Source organism: Ischnura elegans, chromosome 12 (assembly GCF_921293095.1).
Source record: "Ischnura elegans chromosome 12, ioIscEleg1.1, whole genome shotgun sequence".
In the NCBI taxonomy this organism is placed as follows: domain Eukaryota; kingdom Metazoa; phylum Arthropoda; class Insecta; order Odonata; family Coenagrionidae; genus Ischnura; species Ischnura elegans.
Genome location: NC_060257.1, coordinates 24,180,771 through 24,203,499, shown reverse-complemented (window position 1 = coordinate 24,203,499; position 22,729 = coordinate 24,180,771). Strand labels below are relative to the sequence as shown.

Genomic DNA, 22,729 nt, shown 5'->3' with positions numbered 1-22,729 from the left:
GCAATAAAATAAACATTTAGAATCAAAATGAAAAAATTTTCATTCTTCATTTTTAGCTTTACTTAGACATGAGATATGAAATTTCGAGATAATTGATAGACCTAAGTGAAAATCTAACCCCGTAGGTGTGATCTGCAAAGAGTAGCATTGGTGTAAATATTCTATTTCTTCAGGTGACTTTTACTGGGAGAACAGCTTCCGATGGATATGTATGAGATACGAAGATGAAGTGATTAATAATGTAAAGGAAAAGAAATATTTTAACATGAAAAGATCTGATAGGAGAATCCAGGGGAGAGATGATCCAAAGAAATCCTATAATTTACAACCGATTGTGACAATGAGCATTAAATATTATTGAGGTTTTGCCTGCATATTTACACTGGATAAAACCTATGGCAATCCTAAAATTGACAAGATAAAACATTATGATCCCCATCATGGTAAAAGCAATATCACTATTTCCCACAACTCGAACTTCAAATTTCAAGTACATCACAAACCTGACTACATTGCATATCGCCAATGCCTGAAGGTCTCCCTTGAAGTAGGATATCTTAACTTAACCCTTATTCTAATAACTTAAGCCAATCCTTATTAATAACAGAAACAGCAGACCAAGCATGATTAAGAGAGAGAAGTATAATACAATGTATTAACACACTCACCACAGCTAACACCAAATGGCATCACACTGCTGCCGATCACGGAGCTGCCTGACACCAATCGGCATAAATCAAATAAACAAAAAAGAACTTCGCACCTCACCAAACTAAATTGCATTGGTGCCGCAGAGAATGTTTTAAAAGGCAAGGCGATTCCATACACATTTTAGCCAACTGCAATCAAATGACATATACGTCAGCCACTTCAGCATGTAGTCTGAGTCAGTTCAAGTTTGATGCGGACAGGCTGATTTACTTCACTATGTAAAATTAATTCCATCTGGTGGCGATTGAGGTCAGCATAACATTGCCAATGCTGTGAAGTAAGCCAGCTGTGTGTAGCTTGCCAAAGTAGAATAACGTAATACATACTGCCGAGTGCGATTCAAGCAATTTTTGTATACCTAGTTAGAAAAAACGGAAGAAAAGTGCCCGTAAAAGGAGGTTTTGGGTGCACTCGATTGTGGCACAAAGAATATTAAAAGCAGCTTTCGAGACCACATTTACTGAGGTTCATGCTGATGAATAGTAAAAGGTTTTCAATTATTTTCTCATGTCCACTCCCTTTCACTGTACATGGTGAAAAGACGCACTTGCACTGTTATCTCCAAGCTCGCTCTATTTCAATGACAAGTCTGCATGTTCAACTTAAGGCTGGACGACAATATTTGGTGGAACTTGGTGACAGGAAACATAATAAAGATACACTGTTGTATGTTCCACTAGGGGCGCAGCCAGGAATTGAAGCTGGGGGGGGGGGGGGGTTTGGGTGCAACTAATACCAGAGTGTGTGGGGGTATGGAATACCCACCAGCATACAGCATAAGCAATAGGTGCAAGATTGATAAATTGCAGAATTTTAAGAAAAATGGTTCAAAATGGTGAGTTTTACGGCTTTCTGAGGGAGAATTTATTAATCTTTACACTATTTTATTAGTAATATCAATCCTATTAAGTAAAATGGATTAAACTTAAAAATTTCTCTGAGCTCTGGGGGGGGTTTTATCCCCCAAAACCCCCCCCTCGCTGCGCCACTGTGTTCCACAGAAGTTTTAATAACAGACCCAGGTTTCGACAATACAATATGTCATTATCAAGGTATAGATACATATATTACCTTGATAATGACATAGTGTATTGTCGAAACCTGCGTCGGTTATTAAAACTTCTGTGAAACATACGACAGTGTACCTTTATTATGTTTACAAATCTGCTTGGTCCGCATTCATGTGTAAGTACAAACCTGCCTCTCTGGCCCATACATACGCAGATGATCTTCAGGGTTGAGGGGTCCTCCACGTGTGGATGGTCCGCAGTCGTGTGTAATCTTCCATTTACGTCAATGGAGCCTTATCCCCCCACATAGCACGGACTGTCCGTGTCCATGTGACAAGGGCCTTAGGAATCAGGGGCACAACTAGGAATCAAGTCCGGGGGGGTTTAGGTGCAACTAGTACTAGTGTGGGGGTATGGAATACCCATCAGGATAAGCTGTAAGTGTGAGATTAATGAATTGAGGAATTTTAAGGATAAATGGTTCAAAATGGTGAGTTTTTACAGCTTTCTGAGGGATATTTCATTCATCCTTACACTATTCTATTAGTAATAAATCTAATTAAGTAAAATGGATCAAACTTTAAAATTTCTCTGAGCTCTGGGGGGTTTTTATCCCCCAGGCAGGTTTTATCCCCCAAAAACCCCCCCACGCTGTGCCACTGTTAGGAATGTCAGGCGTTTATATGTACTAGTCATCTGCATGCTAGCTATAGGCATAGGTGGATCTAGGGGGGTCACGGGGGCACGTGACCCCCCAAGACCCCTAGAAAATGTGCAAGATTTTTAAATATGGTCCCATTACCATTGCGTTCGCTTTGTATTACGAGGTATCCTTGTGCCCCCCCCCCCCCAGAACAAAATCCTGAATATGACCTTGTCTGTGCCCCCCCAGAAATAAATCCTGGATCCGCCCCTGGCTATAGGCCACAATCATCACCAGGGAAAAAGAATAATATGGTGAGAATTTTGAAGACTAAAGTTTACGACAGTGGTTCCCAAACCATAATACAGCATTAAGCTTTGCTTTACTCTTCGGGGGCTTAAATGACCCAAGAGGCAATAGGGGTCCAATACAAGGTCTTCTATGATTGTGTGCTTTGCTGTCACAAAATTGACGTAAATAAAGTCCCACGTTTTAGATATTTCCTTTTCATTTTATCCTATGACACTGTTCCCTATCCTGATGCTTCAATTTCAAGGCCATCATCTCAAATAAATTAGTTGTAACATTATTTTTCTATCGAAAACCTCCAAATTACAACTGAGGGAATGCTATTACTGAGACTTTAAAGCAGCCAAAAAATGTGTAAGCTAACATATTCATTTATGTATAGCCTTACAGTTCCTAAGATTATTCTCAACTTTTAATATATTTGAAAAAGTTTTACGGAACTTATCCAATACAGCAATACTTGGAAATGGAGTCATAGTTGTTTAGCTGGCAACACAATGACATCTATAAACAAATACTACTTTTTACATAAAAATTTTTGAAAATGTTGTACTTCACAATGGAACTAGTGCTGGATCACATGCATAGTAACAAAAATAAAATATATGTAGTAGAATAAAACAAAATATTCATTTTCATCACTAAAAACCTTGATTAACAAACACAAACTTAAGTCTACCATTGAGCTGAAAGAGGTAACTCATTTAGGGAGAGAATCTATCAACCCTTGTACCACACAGTTTCACTAAAGCCCATTCCACACACATATTTTCTATTGAGTTGGGATGGATAACAAAACACTTCAAACAAGTTTCCATTAATACTTTTATAAAAATCAGTAAAGAATAGTTTGTAATACAACCAGTTAAAGTGTCATAATTTCAAGTGCACTGTGATGTCAGTTACCACATCATTTACCATTATTTTACAAATAGATAAATACGTAGAAACCATTTCGACACATACTCTCAACTTACCATTTGGTAAGACAACTTTCTTTGGCAAAAATGATTACATCATACAAACAGCACCATAGAAAAAAACACAATTCACAATTGTATCTTCATCGAAAAAACCCTTTCTCCTCTATCAATTTTTTATGAAGTTCATAAAATTCTCATTAAAATAGCAAGGAAAAAAATTGGTGAAAAGTTTCACAGTCTATTTTTGACTAAAATATAGACCGAAAACTTTGCACAAGCAATAAATATGAGAGTTAACCATATTTAAAAATGAAAAGGCTGCAGTGCAGTAAAAAACAGCAACTCAACTCTAACAGAATTTTATCCTATAATCATATAATAAGGCATTAACTCATTTATTCACTAAACTTTTCCATCAATCACTTTCTGCATAACAAATTCAAAATAAAGGACCCCAAGGATCTAGTTCCATACCTGGAACTAATGCAAACCTGGGTCATTCTATCCCAAATAATATTTTTTTTCATGAGAATACCATGTTATGACTTTTTTGCCAATTTCATATATTTCACCGATGACTAGTGGATTTCAGGTGCAATTTTCCCAATGGAAAGGCCAAACAAAAAAGCTTCAAACAATGACACCAATTTATGTTTCAAAATCATGGCACAAACAGTGACTATATTAAATTAGTTTTAAAAATCAAAGGAATACCATGAGAGCAGAGTGAGACCTAACCAAAATAGCAATTAGGAATTATTTATACAACACGGCCTCAGTTTTCCATTACTATAAAAGGTTTAGGGAAGGGTCACATGACAATTTATAAGCAAACCACCTTAATATTTGAAAAATACTGAATTTAGATGATTGAACTCCAGTAAGATTTACAGGCATAATTTATCACAATCTTGTGCCTTAACTTCTATCTGGCATGAAAGAAATCAGCAGGGCTATTCTGCATTCTTGAGGGAATGATATTCCACAGCTGCTATTTCCTTTTTGAAATAACACCAACATAAATGCTTTTTTCGTGTGAATTGACCTATTCCACCAACTTGAGCGTGCGTTTGTAAGCCACTTATCATTTCCTCCACAAGACAGGCTCTAATTGTTGGCAAAGGTATTTCCTTATATCCCAAGAAACCCGGAAAAAATCCAATAATACATTGCTTCTTCTCGAAACTCTTAAGGGATTAAAGTTATCACTAATCTCACTCCTTTCCAAAAGGAGCATTCAATTTCTTCAAAATACATTTCGAGCAGGGTATGAATTAGGGAGCAGCAAAAAAAACGATAAAAAATTATTCAAGTCGGAAAATACCTTCTAATCGCACAAAGCATTTGAATATTCAAACAAATTCGATCCAGACGTTATAAATATGTTGCACTATGCATCAAAAATTACACTAGCTAAATCCTGAAAAATTTTTTGATGCTATAAAGCAACCCCAAATTCCACAAGTGGACTACTATCTGGAGTTACCTAATCAGTGGGGCAAAATATTACACCCTAATTATAATAGCACAGCCACATTGTCACAGAATAGCCCTGCAAAGCTAGCATAAAAAGTTAAAATGATAGTTTCAAATATTTAAGAACTAATAGAGACCAAATGCATGAAGTAATACGAAAAACTGAAAATCAATGACATTTAAAAGAGGGGTCTAAAATGCATAAATATAAGAAATATAGACAAAGTTTAAGCAAAAAAATCGCAGCAATTAAAAAAAATGATTTGGCAAGAAAGAATACCCAAATACAATCACAGGAATGTGAATTATAATATGCAGACTTGACATCCAAGTATTGAACCATAGATAATATATTACCTCAAATAATACATACTTGAAGATAGAACATGGCAGCAGACCAATCCATTGAATTTCATTTTACACATTTCACAACAGTGGCGGATACAGATGGGGGGCGCAGGGGGCGCGCGCCCCTCCCTTGCGGTTCCGGCCGTATTGCCAAACATTGCAGAACCACAATTGTGACTTTTTTATATCATAAGATGGCATTGTCTTAAATATGTGTATAATTACTTTAATTAAAATTTTATTTTACTCTACCTGTGACTTGATTATTTTTATCATGATAAAAGTAAAAGCAACTCAATATATGCACTATTATAATCCATTTTCGGGTGTACGTCTGTATGCTTAATATTTGTCTCAACGTTTCATTCCACTTACTGGGAACGTCGTCAGGAGAACTTACTCATCATTTACTTTCTCCTGACGACGTTCCCAGTAAGCGGAATGAAACGTTGAAACAAATATTAAGCACGCAGACGTACACCCAAAAATGGATTATAATAGTGCATCTAATCGCTGCGAAAACCTTAAAACTAAAGCTCAATATATCTTTTGCGCCCCCCCCTTGAGTGTTTTCTGTATCCACCACTGTTTCACAACAATAGTTGATTTCAAAAACGCACAAAAAAAAAAAAAACTGACACGTCTTCTTTAAAGCCCTCTTCAAAACTCTCTCATTTTTATCAATCTGATCATATTTTTTTCATCTGAAATCAACAACTTTTCAAAAAGAACTCAAGTTTTATAACCAAAATCGACGAAAATTTTTAAGAAATATGAAACAAAACAACTGATATGAAAGTCAACCTTTTGCTCTTTCACTTTGGTAGAAGGTAATAACATCTAACATAAACTCAAATGCAAGACCATAGATTATACCCGTTAGAGGCAGTTTTAGGACACACAACAAGTCAAACAGTACATGTGACTGGCAGTGCAAATTTGTGGTGTATGGAAGTAAAACTAAACTGCTAAGTTACCAGTAAAGGAACTATACGCAAGATCTAAGTAAAAAAAAAGCAACAATAACAAAGGGATGGCTTCAGAGCAGGCCAGACCAATGCAAAATATCTGAGGTAAGGTCTTTCCATACAGGTAACTATCACATAGATTAAATTTCCCTTCTCTTCCCCTTCACTCTGTCAAAATAATATCAAATACAGTTTTGTCAATATTCCCTGAATAAGTAATTTATGATACTCTAAGCACATACTCCACATCAACCTTTTCTCAGCATGCATGCAGCCATATCAAAAAGAAGCACATACCACAAGCCAAAATTACCAGGGTATTTATAAAAACAGGTAAAGAAGGAGGAGAAAGAGAAGAGATACACGAGTGTGAATAGATAAGCCCTATAGACAATTGAGCAGAGAGTTGCGTCCAACCTATTTGACCATCATTCATCACTCTTATGTATAAATGCCCAGGTGTATCAATAACAGATTAAATTGAACTACATAAAACTATACAAATAAAACTATCAATACTACCTACTTTTTAGTGGTAAAAATTTGCTAGTCACAACAAGATTTGATGCATGGGATCATCACCACGTCAATTAAATATGAGTTTCAGCATGATAAGTAGCTATTATATGCCATACTGGAGGAGGAGATGGAAGAAAAAAGAGGAGGGCAGTGTAATGAAAACATTAATATTTAATTGACAATGCTGTTATGCATCAAAACATGTTCTAATTAATTTTCACCATTAAAAAGTGGATAGTACAAAAAGTTTTATATAATTCAATTCACTATATTGTTCCACATTACCTCACTTAATACAGTTGAATTATCACCGTAAAAGGCCTGCCATTAAAAGCCATCCCTCCATTTCTCTACTGATGAAATATCAATAGAGAAATCTTGAAAAAAAATAATTTATACATAACTTAGAAACTAGTGAATAATTAGAACACCTGATGAAAGAGGAACACACCATAATTTCCAAGCATACATTCAGCACCAAGAGAAAGGATTGCACAAACTCTTAACACAAAAAAAAACTTCACCTCTCAATGATTATCACTTGGCATCGCCAGCACTTTTTCTTTTCTCCCACGCATGCTGAATGGACCATATACTCAGAGGTCTCATGTATCCAATGGCACGATAAAACTTCTTCTCATACAATGCTTCTGGTGTCTCAAAGCCCATTCCAATCTGTTCATATACTGTGCGGTAAATACCTTCTGCAGTTTTAAATGCTTCCTCAACCATCCCCTGCAAAGAGTCAAAAGAAACTTCCTTCTTATGCTGACACTTTCCTTTGAACCTTAATTTCGAAGTGGGCTCCTTTACCATTATTTTAAATTAGTGAGCGCTACAAATTCCAAATCAACAGATTTTCATCCCGAGTGTTTGCTTCATTTGCTTTCGCGACATCATGCAACAAAACTTAATGACTCTCAGTTAACAATAAATTACTTTTTCAACATTTCAATTGAAATTTTTGTACTTCATACTTGCAAGAAATTGTAAACTTAAAATATATTTGGATAGTAGTTATGATTGATTTACTTTTTGATGCAGTCACTCGCAAATATAATTCCCCTCACCAGAATTTTGTCTGCATTCGGGCAAGCACTTACCGTATTTGCATGACTAAGACGAACACGATTCTAAGACGACCCCCCCTTTTTTGGAACTCCACAAGGGAAAAAAAATTTTTCCTAGAAACGATACGAATACGATGACATGTTTGGCTGGGTTGCCTATGTCCCAGGAAACGCAGGCTTTTTGGCGCGTAATTATGATATTCAGTAAAGGATGCAAACAAGATTTTAGCTAATTACATAAAGGATAAAATTAAACTAGTGAAAATGAAACCTGACTTTATTAAACCAACACGGAAAACACCCGGTGGTTTGAAGTCAAGCCACCCTGGAAAGTCGGGAACCACTCGTACGAGGTGAAGTTCGGAACTGATGCTATCGCGTTCGGCGTACGCAGAGCATACTGCAGAGGGTGAAGCATGACCATATGACTGCGCCATGAAATATTTTGTCGTAAAGATACCCATTCTTTTCTAATTAGCGTATAGCCATATGGGTAGATGAATTCGGATTGTTAGTAGGGAGAAAAAAATATCCTGAGAAGATATCCCTTCGTCAGTAACTCTGACAAGTGAGACTTTGGTATAACTCGTAAATTGATAACTGATAATAACCTGATATCCTGCATTTGGAAAAAAATTCCGCATTAACTGCCGAGAAGCTAAGATACGAGTACATCGAGTTTCACCAGAAATCACCATCGTATTTTTCCAAGTATTTCCTTGCTTAAAAATGCTTAAATAACGCTAAAAATGCGTCGTGTTTGGTATCATTCTTTTTTTAATTACTTGCACATCACTAATATCTCAATCAAATAAAAGTATAATACCAATTGCCGAAATTCATTTTTAGACACCTTTTGTGCTAATTGGTGATTCATGCAGCAGTTGACCTCCAGGAAAAGGCAATTTTGAAGCGAGTCAGCTAAAAAAAGTCAGGTCAGCGGGCGAGAAAGGGAGAGGCATGAAAAGGTTTCTTTTGTTCTCGAGTAACTTGATATTTTCTTTAGCAGCTAAGGTCTTCGTAATACGATCCCTGCGCGAGCTGGGACCTTTTGTTTGATTTTGGAGAAGAGGGAGAAGAGGAAAGTTTCAGAGGGGGGGGGGGGAGGCGAGTGCTGAATGGAGGGGGATTTCGGATCTTGGGAAATGCGCTAATGTTGCTCTTCCACGGCACCACGGCACTGATCTTCTCCCTATGGTAGCTCCTTCTCCTGGGGAAGATACATACTATGTGCCTGTCGTTATTAGCCATAAATGACACATTGTATTTATTTCGTCTCATTTTCCTCAAACGATGGATACGGGAAAATTATACGTCGGGACCGAGATCTTCAAACGATCAATGCGGGAAAACGATACTTCGGGGAACGATAAATGCACGTAAAAATAACATTGTCTATATGGAACTTTATTTGGGACCAGAAACGGCGAACGATGAATGCGGGAAAATGATCAATGCGGGAACGATAGATCGGGGTTCCACTGTATAACTTTTCTTTTGAAAGCGGCAGTGTAATGACTTCTTTTCTCTGCTATCGTAGTACTCTGAAAGGCACGGGATCACAACTGAATCGATCTCTCTAATCAGAGGCAAATCATGTTGCCTTCTTACCGTACTATTGCAACGTTGCTCTGAGAAAAATGCAACGACTTTGTAGCAGTTTATACCGCGACGGCATTGAGGCTTTAACGTTACAATATAGGTAAATTGTAACCAATCACACGAACATTTTGTGAGTTGATCAAGCTTTAACTTGAATGGAGCTGAACCCAGGCTAAAGCAGGCGATCTCGCGGATACGGCAGAAGTGCACCCGGCGACTGATCGGCACGCTCCGAATCTTTGCCTGTTGCCTAAAAATGGAAATTGTTTTTTTTTTACTTGAACGCAAAATTACTGTTCAGCTATTTTTGACGTTGATTTTTCGTTGTATAGCTATCAGGCAAATTCATAATTTTTTACGTAAATTATGCAACCCGATTGACATCGAGGATTTTGCATCCGATTGTAAGACGAACCCTCTTTTCTGCAGGAGTTAGGAGGGAAAAAAACCTCGTCTTAGATTCGTGCAAACACGGTACATACCAATCAGGACCTGCATATGTAGTTTCTCACGAAAGTCACATTAATGGGGAATAAGGTTACACTTAGCACATTTAGCTTCTTTGGATCGCAACCCTGAAAACAACAAGCACCTTAATTGTACAAAAATTCCACAGAGAAAAAATCATTCGCCTTGACTGGGATTCGAACCGAGATCCCCCACTGGGATTCGAACCGAGATCCCCCAGCCAATGCTGCAGTCCATAATATGTTAAGCAGTCCAGACCATCTTGCCCAGTACAGTCCACAAATTTCCACAGAGGGGAATGACATCTCGGTATGTTAACTGGCTAAAGCACTTGACCGGAAATCGGGGGATCCGGGTTCCAACCCAGGTCAGGGCAAATGATTTTTTCGCTGTGGAATTTACGCATTATTTGGGCATTGTGGGTGACTCCGTTAAGTTATCCAGATGGCTAGTCTCGAAATACCTAAATAACTAACTTATCACATTAACATTGGGCTTTATCATAAGAAGTAAAATTGGTTTTCAGAATAGTAAAGCAATGTTAATATTATGTAATATCATAATAAGATCGCAACTTGAATATGGGGTTATTAGGTGGGCACCTTTTGTAAAGAAATACATGGACTTGATGGAACGGATACAAAAAAGATTTCTTAGAGTTATTTTCTACGGGGAGTATTAAATATACCCAATATACAAAAATCATATATCAAATAAAAATTTGCTAAGTTTTTATGGACTTATGTCACTTAATGCAAGAAGGAAGAGTAGGTATAGGACTTAAGTTTTTATATGAAATAGTAAAACATCCCAGAAACAATATTTTAATATAACAGTGTGTTTATAATTTATTTTTACATTTTTTGATATATCTTTTGTAAATTGTTACTGTAATAAGTTTTTTGAAATGTTAACAGTTGGGTCATTGGGAAAACGTAAAATAAATAAAAAACCTTGACTGCGATACATTTTGGCTTCTGCAAACACTTTCAGGAATGTAATATGTACCAAAGTCAAGGACCAAAAATACCAATTGCTCCAAAAACAAATTAAACATAATCTCTCCCACTGACTAAGTCCTCATGGGTTTTCACTGAGAAAGTGAGACAGTGGCTGGTGACGTTTCCACACCTAGCTCTGGCATCCTCCTCAGGGCACACAGTTCTTCGCCAACTCACTTCTTCAGATGGAAACCCATGAAGACTTCACCAGCATCATACTCTAGGAAAAAACCAGAGCCTTCACTAATTTCTCCTGCATTACCTCATGCATCATGAGTGATGCTAATGCATATACCACTCCTGTCCACACCTCCTCACTTTGAATGGTGTAAATATCAACATGACCATCAGGCGTCATGCCATTCACAGCTCCCATGCTGCCATTGGCAAATTTCAGGACGTTAAACTCGTAGATGGTCTTCAAGGCACTCACCACATGATCATGAGGAAACACCTGCAAAAATAAGAGTATGTATTCCATAATAGAATAATCAAGACATAATGGATAAAAGCTTTTTGGGTTTCCAACAGGACTAGGATCTCCATGGTGTAGGCCGATGTTTCGCTGGGAGATTTTCTCAACATGCTCAGGGCTGATGATGCCAATGTCGCCAAGTTCCGATAAGTATACCCTTCACCTAGGTGGTCTCTGATTAGTTCGGGATTTTCTCTCCTTTCTCGTCCTATTTATTGCCGGGTTCCAAGTGCTCCTTAGGCCCGTATTCTTAGTCGACCCTGTAGGGCCAACCGACCCTGGATACGTCATCAGCCCCTACATACACCACATCAAGCCCTACATATGGCCATTTTTGGAACTAAAAGGGCGCTACTTGATGTAGGGTACCCGAACCAGCCCTACACCCTACAAAAACATGGCGACCAAATATCGCCTGCTGATCACTTCGATTAAAGAATCTACGTTACAATGGATATTAAGGGAGACGAGCTCACACAAACCATTTTAAAATGTACAGTAACATAGCGGAAAGGTAATAATACTACCACTTTATAGCCACCAAGTTAAATAAATTATAAAATTGACTGAACTAATAAGAAAAATGTAGCAGTATACATGCACCTTGCTTCTACGAATACATGTATAATAATATTTTTCATGTTTGGCACTTGGTATAATTTTGGGAAACCAATACTTGATTTACGTATAACCATAGAAAACATATTTTCATGCCACTATTTGCCACATAATAAACTCAACTATGGAAGGTGAAAGCAAATGACGAACCTTGATGATGCAACGTAAGTTATCTCGTCAATGATCACAATTGCTCCGTACTTATTACTATCTTGTACAGACCGCTTTTGAAGTAATTTAAAGACAATAAGGTTCTAATTTTGGCTCAATACGAGAGTATTTGTAGAGATAATAAAGGTACCGACACGACCTGGCAGACGAAACCGATTGTTTATTTACCTTGAGCTGTTGCCCTAACAACATGCCCGAAAATTATCAGACGTCTTTTCTTAGTTTCATAGTTAGTTCCCATTATGCCACCAGAGTGGAAAATTGGCACTCCGCCATCATCTACGTCATCTCAGAGAACTTGACGATGGAATCACACCCCACCACTTATGTAGGGTCAATTGAGAAACACAGGTAGGGGCCTTTTGTTATGTAGGGACGGATATGTAGGGTCGACTAAGAATACAGCCCTTAGTTGCAGTCCTCGATCTTTGTTGAAGTTATTCGTGTGAAGACGGATCTCCCCGGCTTCTTTTGTAATGCGGTCCCAATAACCTCTACTCCTACCAAGTAGGGTAGTTTCTTCCCAGTGGATATTATGGTTTTCCTGGGCACAGTGTTCCCCAATGACCGATTTTTCAAATTGACCGAGTCCGAGGTGGCATCGATGCCCCTTCACCTAGGTCTCTATGGGCCCTTCCTGTCTCTCCAATATACACTTTACCACATTCGCATGCTGGCTGTTTTGCCAGCCAATGCTGGCTGTTTTGAAGCCAGCCTGGTCACAAAGTTAACCAGGAGGAAGGTGGATAGTACATATGAATGTGGTGCTTAGCAAGAATCCTTGCTATCTTTCCCGAAACCGTGTAAACGTGTGGCAAGATGGCTTTTAATTTTGATGTTCTCGCAAATCCCAAACCACTCAGAGACCATCTAGGTGAAGGAGGAGGGTATATATATCGCAACACAGTGACATCGGTATCATCAGCCCTGCTGGGAAAGTCTCCCAACAAAATGTCGGCCTACACCATGAATACACTGACCTGGTTGGAAAACCGAGAAGCTTCCATCCATGCTATTCACAGGGAAAAGCTCAGATTCTTCAATTAAGACAGTATCTCCCCATGGACGGATCCAGACATAGGACTTGACACATTCAGCACGGAGCACGTCAATTGACATGGTCCCGTCCAAGCCAAGATACGGGGCACGTCAATTGACATGCTCTGCTAGCCTTTCTCCGCCTCCGTACGTGACTAATATCCACTTCCGAATCTTCTGATCATGTTCATGGCCTTCAGCAAGCTTTCCTCTTTCGAACCGTGTGCGCTGTTTGTTAATAGCAGTATTTGAACGGAAGTTATGGCGCGAAAACCTCTTCTCTATTTTTCTTTCTTATTTTATCAGCCAATTCTGACAGCTTTCGTGAAAATCGGGCCCGCATTGAATGTGTTAAGGTTATCATTTATGTAAGTATATAATTTTTTAATCAAGTATCGTTACGGTGACAATTTTTTGCACATATTAACATAATGATAAAAAATTATTAATAAAGAGTACATTAACACTAGAACCGCGGACAGGACTTTTTTGTCCCATCGCCTTTTGCAAATGTTTGCCATTCATGTACTAGAGGTATGATCTATTTTAAATTTACTGACTTTTACTCATTTTTATGCTCTTTCGAATGGTCATATCGAAAATATTGTACGATGTTTGGTTCGCGATAAAAACGACAATTTACCTAGAACCGCGAGATGGGACCTTTTTGTCCCATATGGGGAAAACATACAATTTCAGTTTTTTTGTACACTTATTTTGTATTTAGCATAATAACAGTTTATTACGAAGGGGATCGATGCACAGATATCATTATTCTGCCAGTTAGAAGCACAGAAGGGAATAACCTGTCCTCTGCGCCGGCCGCCTACTCACGCAGCGCCGGCCACGTCACCTCTGCCCAGTGCGTCTGCAGGTCTGAGCTTCCAACCAACACGCTTCGCCTTGCAGCACATTTAAACATTAACACTAGAACCGCGGAGGGGGTCAAATTGACCCCTTACGATTTTCAACATGTATATTTCACACTTAATTTTTTTTTCACCAACCTGACATTTTCTGACTTTTAATGAATTGTAGAAAGGCGTATTCGTGCGAAATTCCGACGCTCTAGGACTATTTTTGTGAACACTAGACAACAATATACCTAGAACCGCGGTAGGGGTCATTTTGACCCCTGCTCTGTTGTCGTTCCCGAACTTTATATTTTTGCAGCAGAAATTCACCGCAAGCGTTATTTTCGAAGGTCGAATGTATAGGAATGGCATGGATTACCTCTGTCGTTTCTTATTAGGCCGCAGATAAAGGCAACCTGCTCAGCGGACGCCTGAAAGAATGTGAGAGTCGAGCCGCGTAGAAATGGATCTACGCGAAAATTTCCGGGCACCCCCGTTTCCTCGGCTACCCCCACTCAAGGCTCCTTCCTTCTCCTACCGTGCCTCCCCTACCAGTGTGGCGTCATTGTAGTCGCCAGCTCAATTACATGAATTACAATGTAATACTTCGCAATTCACCCGAATTCATCAGTTTGCGCAGTAGTTCGTCTCGCCCGTTCGATTGTTGCGCTGCATCGCTCAGCGCTGAATGAAGGGCAATACCGTTTCAAGGGTGATACTCCATTCAACGCCCAGCGATGCGTCGGTCAAAGGGATACACCGCAGACCAGGTCGTTCGTATTCTCGAGCAACTTCAGGATGTGCCTGAGGTTTGCTCTGAGGCGGAGGATGATCCTGTTGTAGTGTATGACGGCGGCGTTGACGCCGAGGAAGACAGTGAAGAGTCCTTGACTGAAGATTCAAGCGAAGACACTGGTAAGTTTCCTATTTTTATTTTACTCGCATTCTTTGATAATTGTTACAAATCTATTTCATAAAGCATTTATTTTGTTTGGTACAGGTAATGAAGGTTAGGAGTACGTTCCCTATCAGCCGCCAACCACCCGCACTCTACGACGTGGACGTGGTCCCCAAATACAGCCTCCCGTGGACCAAGTCGCGTCCACAGTTCCTGCTCGAGGGACGGGGTCGCCCTGGAACTGCCCAGGGCCTCTGCCGTGGTGCTCGGGGCCATCGAGGACGTGGGGGTGGCGATGCTGTAGTCGCACCTGCTGAAGACGACGAGCCGCTTGAGTCTGCTGCTGCCGCTCCTCGTGGCCAGGTACGAGGACGAGGTGGTTCTCGCCGGGGGCGTGCTAGTCTTCAATCTTCTTCTTCACTGAGGGTGATGTTCGCTCAGCATGGGATTTGGTGATAACTCCAACTATGCTGAAGCACATGAAGATGTGCACGGAAAATCGGGCTCGTGAAGAAAGTGGGGAGAAGGACTGGTCGGTATCTATGGATGAACCGGAAGCATTCATTGCAGTTTTGTATGCACGTACGGAGCAAGGAACTTGGAGCTTGACTAGACATTCTTCATTACTGTATGCTTCTCTGCACCAATAAAAGTGTTTCTTTTTTCTTAAATAAATTTACATTTTTCCCCCATCCTCAGCCGAACATATAGTAAAAATGTGAAAAACGCATTATTTGTGCAAGGCGGGCAGCCTATCTAGCGCTTATACCGCCCACATATCATTCAAATTTCATTGTAAATCTCAGATAATTCATTTCACATAGTGCAGTATCCAAAAGAAACCCAAAATACTAAAAATATGGCAAGAAAAGACGAGGGGTCAAAATGACCCCCTCCGCTGTTCTAGGTATACGAAAAAGTCCGCGGTTCTAGTGTTAAACATTACCTAAACACGTGTTTAGTTCACAAAAACCACAAAAAACCGTGATTTGTACTTAAACATGACAGGATCAACGTCTTTTGTCAATGGGACAAAAATGTCCCATGCCGCGGTTTTGGTGGGGTTGGAAAGTTCAGCGGTTCTAGTGTTAATATGTTTGGTCATTCCATTTTCGAGGATATAATGATTTCAATGCAAATGGGATGATGTTTTTTACGTACTCAACCTATAGGAAATTCAATACTTAGTAGTTAATTTAAATATTTATCCCTTTTTTGTTAATTGGCCAAGACTTTTTGGATGAATCCGGGCATTCCCCAGGTTAGATATTAACTAATTAATTCATAAAATTACAATTATATAAAATGTAAAAATATTAATATAAACATTATATTGTAATACTGTATAACAGTAGTTCAAACTAAAAAAGCTAAATCATAATTTGTTCTTTTTCTACATTCGGAATCTAATTTGAAAAATCAATGTTAAAAAATAATTGGCTTAGGAAAAATGAAAAAATTCTTCAGCACACTGCTTCATCAGCATAAATAACCGGTAATGCTTTTAAAAAAGAAAAAACATAAACTTAAATTTCTGAGTAAGTTATAAATGCTGGTTATCATACCTCTTTGGTAACTCCACTGCTTCTTAGGTACCACTGTCCACAGAGTTGATCAGACATTATAGAATTTGAATGGGAAGACTTAGAAGAGTCAAAATTGTAGTACTTGCCTAAAACACAATGCATTAACAATTCATTAACAATGATCAAGATTCACCCAGCAGCACATACTTCATACTTGACAAGTTTTTGGAAAATTGAGCTTCAACATGTTACCGACGACCAGTGGCACAGCGAGGGGGGGTTTTGGGGGATAAAACCCCCCCCAGAGCTCAGAAATTTTTTAAAGTTCAATCCATTTTCCTTAATTGGATCAATATTACTCACTTACAGAATAGTGTAAATATTAATAAAATATCCCTCCGAAAAAATGACCATTTTGAACCATTTATCATGAAAGTTTTCTAAAGGAGTTCCCCCTCGCACCTCCCGCTTACCCTGGCAGGTATTCCACACCTCCAGACACCCCAGTATTAGTTGTGCCTAAAAACCCCCCCCCCTAGCCTTAATTCCTAGCTGCGCCCCTACCGACGAGGGCAAATACGAGAAATCATAGGCCTTGATCTTAGGATTATTGCAAAAGCTATGCATTCATGGAAGCTAAGCATATGTATTGTATTCAGTGGCAGAAACATATGGTGGTTGCGTGCCCCTCCCTTGCAGGACTGCCATATAAGATGGCATTTTCTTGTTTATGTGTAATCAGTTTGAATACAGCTCTCTCAAACTTTGCATGTGGCTTGATTATTTTTTTATTCAAATAAAAGTAAAAGTAGCTCAAGGTATATTTTGCACCCCCCCCCCCCTCTTGAGTTTTTTCTGTATCTGCCACTGATTGTATTAGTCGGATTAAAAAGCTGAGCATTAGGAGAAAATTTGGAATTTCACGCCCTTTTTAGCCTAACAGTCACAAAACAGAATTTATGAAATGTTAAATATGCATGGCAATGATAATAGACACTACAGAGGAGGGAATAAAACATTTTGCTGACATCTGATTTTATTTTGAAAAAGAGTTAATTTTTTCATTCTTCCTAAAAAATTCATCTACTTCATACACACCAATTCCATCATCTTCAAATAAATGTAACCAATAAAAGCAAATCAATCCAGCCCTTGTGACAATTTACCCTAGATGTTCATAGTTATTGAATGACTTAAGATTTAACACTGAAAACTATAAGGGCAAAGACAAAAATTTTAACAGAAGAGAGCATGAAATTTGAAAAATATTTTCAAAAATATCACATGATATCAATATTTCAAATTTTAACTCCTCATCTTATTTGGGCTCACAAATGGAATTAATGGCTTGAAATAAGTACGTGCACTCCACCAGGGGTTTAGTTATGATAAAGTCGGACAATCCATGCTTAAGCAGAATACCTACAGTTCGGCTGGCGAGAGTGGCCCAATGACAGCGCAAAAGGAGGCGGAGAACCCTGCACCAGCACGGTTTGCAACCAATCGCTGTCCCCCAAATGCACCTCACACCCTCGCCAAATCATACAACGTTGTCACATGCATATTAAGCACCAAAACAAGGCTGAACCACCAAAAGATGACCTTTCGTCGAATCATCAAAACAAGCGATTCTTCGTGCCAAAGATCCACAGAGAAAAAACCATCCGCCTTGACCGGGATTCGAACCCGGATCCCCCGATTTCCGGTCGAGTGCTTTAGCCAGTTAAGCTACCGAAACATCATTCTTCCCTGTGGATATTTTTGGACACTACCGGACAAGGTGTTGCTGGACTGCTTAGCATATGATGCCACAAGCAGTCCAGATCATGGGCACAGCGCCACAGCCGGTGACTCCCGTTTAAGTTATCACCATGGCCAGTCCCGGCATACTTTAAACTAGTCAAGAGCGAACACCTCTATGTGTTCTATGTCCGGGCCTGCTCTCCGGCTGTGGTGCTGTGCGCACGATCTGGACTGCTTGTGGCATCATATGCTAAGCAGTCCAGCAACACCTTGTCCGGTAGTGTCCAAAAATATCCACAGGGAAGAATGATACCTCGGTAGCCTAACTGGCTAAAGCACTCGACCGGAAATCGGGGGATCTGGGTTCGAATCCCGGTCAAGGCAGATGATTTTTTCTCAGTGAATCTTTCGCACGATTGTGCATCGCAGGTGACTCCCGTATAAGTTATCACCGTGGCTAGCCCCGGTATACTTTAAACTAAGCAATTCTTCCTTTGGGTCCTTCACGCTCATTGTCCCTACCGGCTCCATTCTTAAGGGAACCCTTGTTTACATGTGAGGTGGGCGTTTCCCTTTCTTACCTGGCAACCTTGCCCCCTAACCCGAACTAGACCCGTCTAAATGTCATTGGACAACTCTCAGCAGCCGTACTGTAGTGAGTATTTCAGCATGCACAATAATATCAATTCTCACGAATCCAAAATCAATATTCCCCTAAAGTTCTTAACCATAGTATTTGAATATATTGTCTAATGAATAGTAAATATGTAGATTCCAAACTTGGATATCCCAATTTTGATTTACCATTCCACAGCTTGGTCTCAAATGCCTGCTGAGCTTTTTCTAAAGCAGACAAGTACTTATCTCCTTCATCTGATTCACCCATTAATTTTGACATCTCTATCATGCACTGTAGCGCAGCCAACCACAGACTTCCACAATAAGCACTGCAATAAATCATAGCATAACACTTTTAGCACATAAAATATATAATAAAAATGAATTGCTGTTTGTTAGTCTTGTTAAAACTCGAGAACAAGAATATTAATACTTCAATATTAACATTTAACTGACATCCATAATAGGTTTCAACCATGGTAGGTACTTACTGGCAGAAACTTGTCAACCTAATAATTGTTTATTAAAAATGTCAGTGCAATTTCTGTTCTAATAATGCCTTCTTTCAAAAGTAAGAAAGTGATAAGTATGCCTTCTTTCCCTATATGAACATCAGCAGTGTCGGTTCGCCATTGTGTCATTCACAGCTCCTGTGTCGCCTCACACAAATTTCAAGTCATGTGCATTATTTGAAGGTGCTCCAGTACTTTTATACAATTTTGGACTTAAATTTTGAATAATGTGTCATTCAACACACACACCAAAAATTATGTGACCCTATGCCAGAGTTATATTCTGGCAAGTATGCCCAAATCCATTTGAGCTGGAAACATAGACTCTAACAATTACAACATATAAATTGGGAATAAGACTGTGAATATTTTATTTCTTAGGATCATAGCCCCCAAATTAACACATAGCTTGAATGCTTTAGCCTAACTTTTGTGCATTACATCTTTTGTGGACGAGGTATGGAATAGTATATGGAGGAGGCAACCGGCAGCTAGAGGTAATTTGAGCCATGAAGACAGGGTCAGAAAGGAATGGTAAAGGGAAAAACTGCAGCAACCAACAGATGAGGTTCTGTACTTCAAGTACTCTTCAAAAAGCAAAAAAGCAGGGATCCGGCAGTCACTGAAAAATCTTCCCCACCTAAGAGATTTGAACCCAGACCCACAGATTAGGAAGCAAATACTCTATCCACCACACCAACCTAATCCCCACCCACACATTGTCAAGAAAGTATTAATTAAAAATGCCCTGGACTGCCTGTAGCATTACTGTTCCCCAAATACTGAGTTTGCTCATTCCCAAAATGTTAACATTATAAAAAAATTCAATTCTATTCTGGATGGGTTCAGGACAAACCTTGGACCCTCCATTGTCCACGAATCATATGTTTGGTCTGGGAATCCACCATTCTCAATGAGGCCATCGCCATCTGCATCAAATCGGGAGAGGGTTCGCTCCATAACCAACTTGGCAGCTGTCCACAATGCCCTCAAGTGTTCTAAATCTGCTGGCCCCTTCTCACCAACGGCATAGTCGCGGTATGCCTGGAGAACAAACTTTGAGCTGAGGTCTCTCCATTCTGACACATCGTGGATTGGATAAGCATTGGGTAGTAAGAATGGCTCTTCCTCTGCAGCACAGAAATAGAAAAATAGCCAACTGTTTAGTCACAATAATAATGAAGAGTAAAAATATCAACTACGTAATTAGCTAATATGTAATGATCTTTTCAGCTCAAGTAGCTTCATTTTAACTTCTCCTGATATTGTGGCCTAGTTGAGGTTTGGTCCACCTTATTTCTAATGAGTAGGAAAATTATCCACACATGATTACCAAATTCTTTCAAGTGCCCAACGGCTATTTTTATTAGTACAGCGATGGCAACAGACGTAATCGGTGAAATTTCACATAGGCATGTAAATGAAGTTGAAAAAAATCAACTTGGCAGATTCTACCAACTTTAAATGATACGGATCTAGGTTTCATCTGTGCCACACCTTCATTATGACTGTAGATTTTCAAAACCCACCACAGTGTCATTAGAAGTTGGGCCATATCAATGCAAAAAAGGACTTCATATTTTCGACCTGACCAATTGGCAACGTTTGGAGTCACTTTAGTAGGTGAGAAGCTCACAGGGTGGCTATTCTGGCCAAAAAATGATTGATAACTCAGCTGTTTTTTGCAAAATTTTAGAGAATTAAGGCATAAATTCATACAAAAGATATTAATAGATTTGGACAAAATTGCACTCTTAAAAAGGGTTAGCCACTTTTTCCAGGTGTCACAAGTTGCCCTTGAGGAAGAATAGGATGGTTTCCTATAATTTTTTTATTGCCTAAATCGAAATATTATTACTCCTGGAGTACGTATTTCACGCTTTTAGATTTTTAAATGACGATATATATTTTTCGCGATTGAATGAAAAGTGAAAATTTTCAAGCGCACAAAAATGCGAAGGCTAAGTATGAATGCTAGGAAAACTCCGTGTGATGTCATTCTGGTTCCCGCTGCCGCAAGTGAGGTGACCTTCAGACAAGGCTTTGAGCACTGATACGACACAGGATGCTAGCAGGTAGCAGAGTACCCTGCTAGCTGTTAGCGCTTGGCTTAAATAAGGATTATTAATACCTTGTCAAACAAAGGAAACTTTCCCACCTTAGCCAGTTTTAATAGGTGATTATTAAGACATGTTTCCCTGAGCTCTTTGCCTCATGCATGCATTGGTAATCTCAGACGATGTAAAACTCCTATCTACTCGTATGGAAACTAGGTCCCTGTGACGTCACATGGAGTGGAATCGCATGGGCGCCAATCTGGCCTTTTTCAAATGAGGACAAAATTGACCATTGCCATTCGTCTAAACCGGTATTTTTAAAACCAAATAATTTGTATATTATGAATATAGTAATGGTGGTTAACAAATCACAATCAATGCCTGTCGTTTTCTTTGATGAAGTAAACTACCCTATTGCCGAAAAAAATAACCCTAGCGGTTATTGTTCTTATTCTTTCAAAATGCATGTTCACCCTCTAGTTAATAGGATTGATCTGAACTCATCACAGTGCTAAGGACATTTATATACTAAATCAAAATGTGTTCAAACATTTTTTTTAAAGTCACTGTATTAATTAGAGATGGGTCGAATAGCAGATTTCTCGAACTCGAATATCAAATTCGAATATTAAATCATTGCTCGAATATTCGAATACCTCGAATTTCGAATACCTCGAATACTAAATGATGAATGCTGGAATGTTTGACTCGGTTGCCTATGCAGCAGGCAACACAAGATTTTGGGGAGTAATTTTGATTTCCTTTAAAGGATTCGAACAGGAATTTAGCTGATTAATGGAATATTTTAATTTTATGGAAACAATTGGGCATATAATTAATTCAACTAACATCGCTTTACCCCCACTCCTGCTGCCAAGTGCTAGCTGACAATCTGAGGCATTTTGTAAAATACAAGCTCTTCTCCACCGTATTTTCTTCAATTATTTTCAGTCCATCTTTGGGAGTTCTCACGAGATAAGAAGATGAATTGGAATTGCTATCAGGGAGAAACCAAATATCCTGAGAAAATATCCCTTCGTCTGGGACTGTAACAATAAAGATTTATAGCACCACTCATAAATTGTAACTTGATATATGTTTTCGGAAAAAAATACCACATCGACTTCCGAGAAGCTCTGCTGCTCATATCGAGTCTCGCCAGAATGCCAAG

The 22,729-nt window shown here is 39.1% G+C and overlaps 1 protein-coding gene across 1 annotated transcript in view; it reads right to left on the bottom strand.

The window, feature by feature from the left end:
• Positions 1 to 6,008: 6,008 nt before the first annotated feature.
• The window catches only part of LOC124169014 (non-lysosomal glucosylceramidase), a 32,622-nt gene continuing 15,901 nt past the window's right edge, over positions 6,009 to 22,729 (bottom strand). Inside the window, exons 12-16 of the mRNA XM_046547476.1 lie at positions 20,358 to 20,631; positions 19,176 to 19,318; positions 16,668 to 16,774; positions 11,311 to 11,502; positions 6,009 to 7,642 (exon numbers count right to left, since the gene is read on the bottom strand). Of these exons, the coding sequence (XP_046403432.1) occupies positions 7,445 to 7,642; positions 11,311 to 11,502; positions 16,668 to 16,774; positions 19,176 to 19,318; positions 20,358 to 20,631 (914 nt within the window). The 3' untranslated portion in view covers positions 6,009 to 7,444. The remainder of the gene's footprint in view (positions 7,643 to 11,310; positions 11,503 to 16,667; positions 16,775 to 19,175; positions 19,319 to 20,357; positions 20,632 to 22,729) is intronic.